Here is a 1686-nt window from a genome sequence, read left to right on the forward strand (position 1 = left end):
TATTATCAAAATTTGTGGATTAATATGAATAAATTGGTCAATATTGATAAACCTGTGGAAATAAAAAGGAATGGTAATAATGATATTTTTAATGGTTACCTATTTCATTGTCTATCTAGAAATGTCTTTATTTACTTCAGGCTGATGGGAAGACACGTACATGCGCTCTCTCTGACACACACACACACACACACACACACACACACACACATTCATATACACACATAAACAGACACACGCACACACACACACGCATTCACAGACATGTCCACACACACACACACACACACACACACACACACACACACACACACACACACACACACACACACACACACACACACACACACACACACACACACACACACACACACAATACACACATCATACCCACACCATCAATGTAAACACAATCCTTGAATGAAAGAACTAACTAAAAAATATATTACTTTTTATACAACCTACTAACATAACCCAAATATGATAATAATAATACTAATAATAAACTAACAAACTAACCATCCAATTGAAAAAAAAGAAAATGGGAAAAAGAGGGGGGACTTACGCAAATGTTTAAAAGGGCCCTCTACTTGGAGATAAGTGTCGTCGCTGACCATCTTGGCCATTTCCGCTTTGGTTTCCGCTCTGTAGCAGATGTAGTCGAAGTTTATGGCTATGGACTTCATAGCATTTTTCTGTAGCGTGTCCGGTTGGTGTCGGAGGGGCATTTTGGCGAGGGTAGAAGAGCCGATAAGAAAAAAAAAAGGAAAAATAAAAACGATTTTTTTGGGGGGGTAGGTTTTTTTTTTTTAGTTTGTTTGGATTGATTTTTTGTTTTGTTTTCGTTTTATTGCACTTGGTTTGAAGCTATTATTTTAGTTTTTCTTTTCTCTTCTTTCTTAAATTCTAGATTAGTTTGTGTTCTATTTCACTTTTTACTTTTCTTTTTTTAGAAACCTGTTCTGAAAGGATCTTAATAAATTAATTCTGTTTCCTATTTAATTTGAACCGATACTACACTTCCTCATAACTCAATCAAACAGGAAGTGATTCACAAGCATCATAATTTTCTCCACATAACGAAAATGTATTCTGTCTTCGCACAATGTTATAGCGAATTGTGTTGCACTTTTTCTCTCTCGAAGTGCGGACACGAAGCGGAGAGAGGCGTACACTTCAGGCACTGGGCACTCGTTCTCGCAGAATGAACCCGGTGCCAACTCTATACCCTGGTGCCGTGTCTTACCCCCCCCCCTCCCCCTCCCAGCCTCCGATCTCTGTGCCCTCTCGACCCTACCGTCACACACTCTCTCTCGCGCGCTCTCTAGCTCTATCTCTTTCTTTCTTTCTCTTCTTTCTCTTACTCTTCTCTTTCGCACGCTCTCTAGATATCTCTCTCTCTCTCTTTCTCTTCTTTCATTCTCTCTTTTCTCTCGCACGCTCTCTAGTTCTCTCTCTCTCTCTTTCTCTTCTTACTCTCTCTCTTCTCTCTCGCACGCTCTCTAGCTTTCTCTCTCTCTCTCTCGCTTTCTCTTCTCTCTCTCTCTCTCTCTTTCTCGCTTTCTCTTCTCTCTCTCTCTCTCTTTCTCTTCTTTCTCTCTCTCTCTCTTTCTCCCTCTCTACATCTCTTCCTCCCTCCCTCCCTCCCTCTCCTTCTCTCTCTCTCTCTCTCCTTCCCATCTCCCC

At 40.7% G+C, this 1686-nt stretch overlaps 1 protein-coding gene across 2 annotated transcripts in view; it reads right to left on the bottom strand.

Moving 5' to 3' along the window:
* The window catches only part of LOC113801908 (uncharacterized), a 118372-nt gene extending 117159 nt beyond the window's left edge, over nucleotides 1–1213 (bottom strand). For both annotated transcript variants that reach the window (XM_070115022.1, XM_070115021.1), the window contains exon 1: nucleotides 566–1213. In XM_070115022.1, the coding sequence (XP_069971123.1) occupies nucleotides 566–728 (163 nt within the window). In that variant the 5' untranslated portion in view covers nucleotides 729–1213. The remainder of the gene's footprint in view (nucleotides 1–565) is intronic.
* Nucleotides 1214–1686: the final 473 nt, after the last annotated feature.

This window comes from Penaeus vannamei, chromosome 37, assembly GCF_042767895.1.
Source record: "Penaeus vannamei isolate JL-2024 chromosome 37, ASM4276789v1, whole genome shotgun sequence".
NCBI classification, from domain to species: domain Eukaryota; kingdom Metazoa; phylum Arthropoda; class Malacostraca; order Decapoda; family Penaeidae; genus Penaeus; species Penaeus vannamei.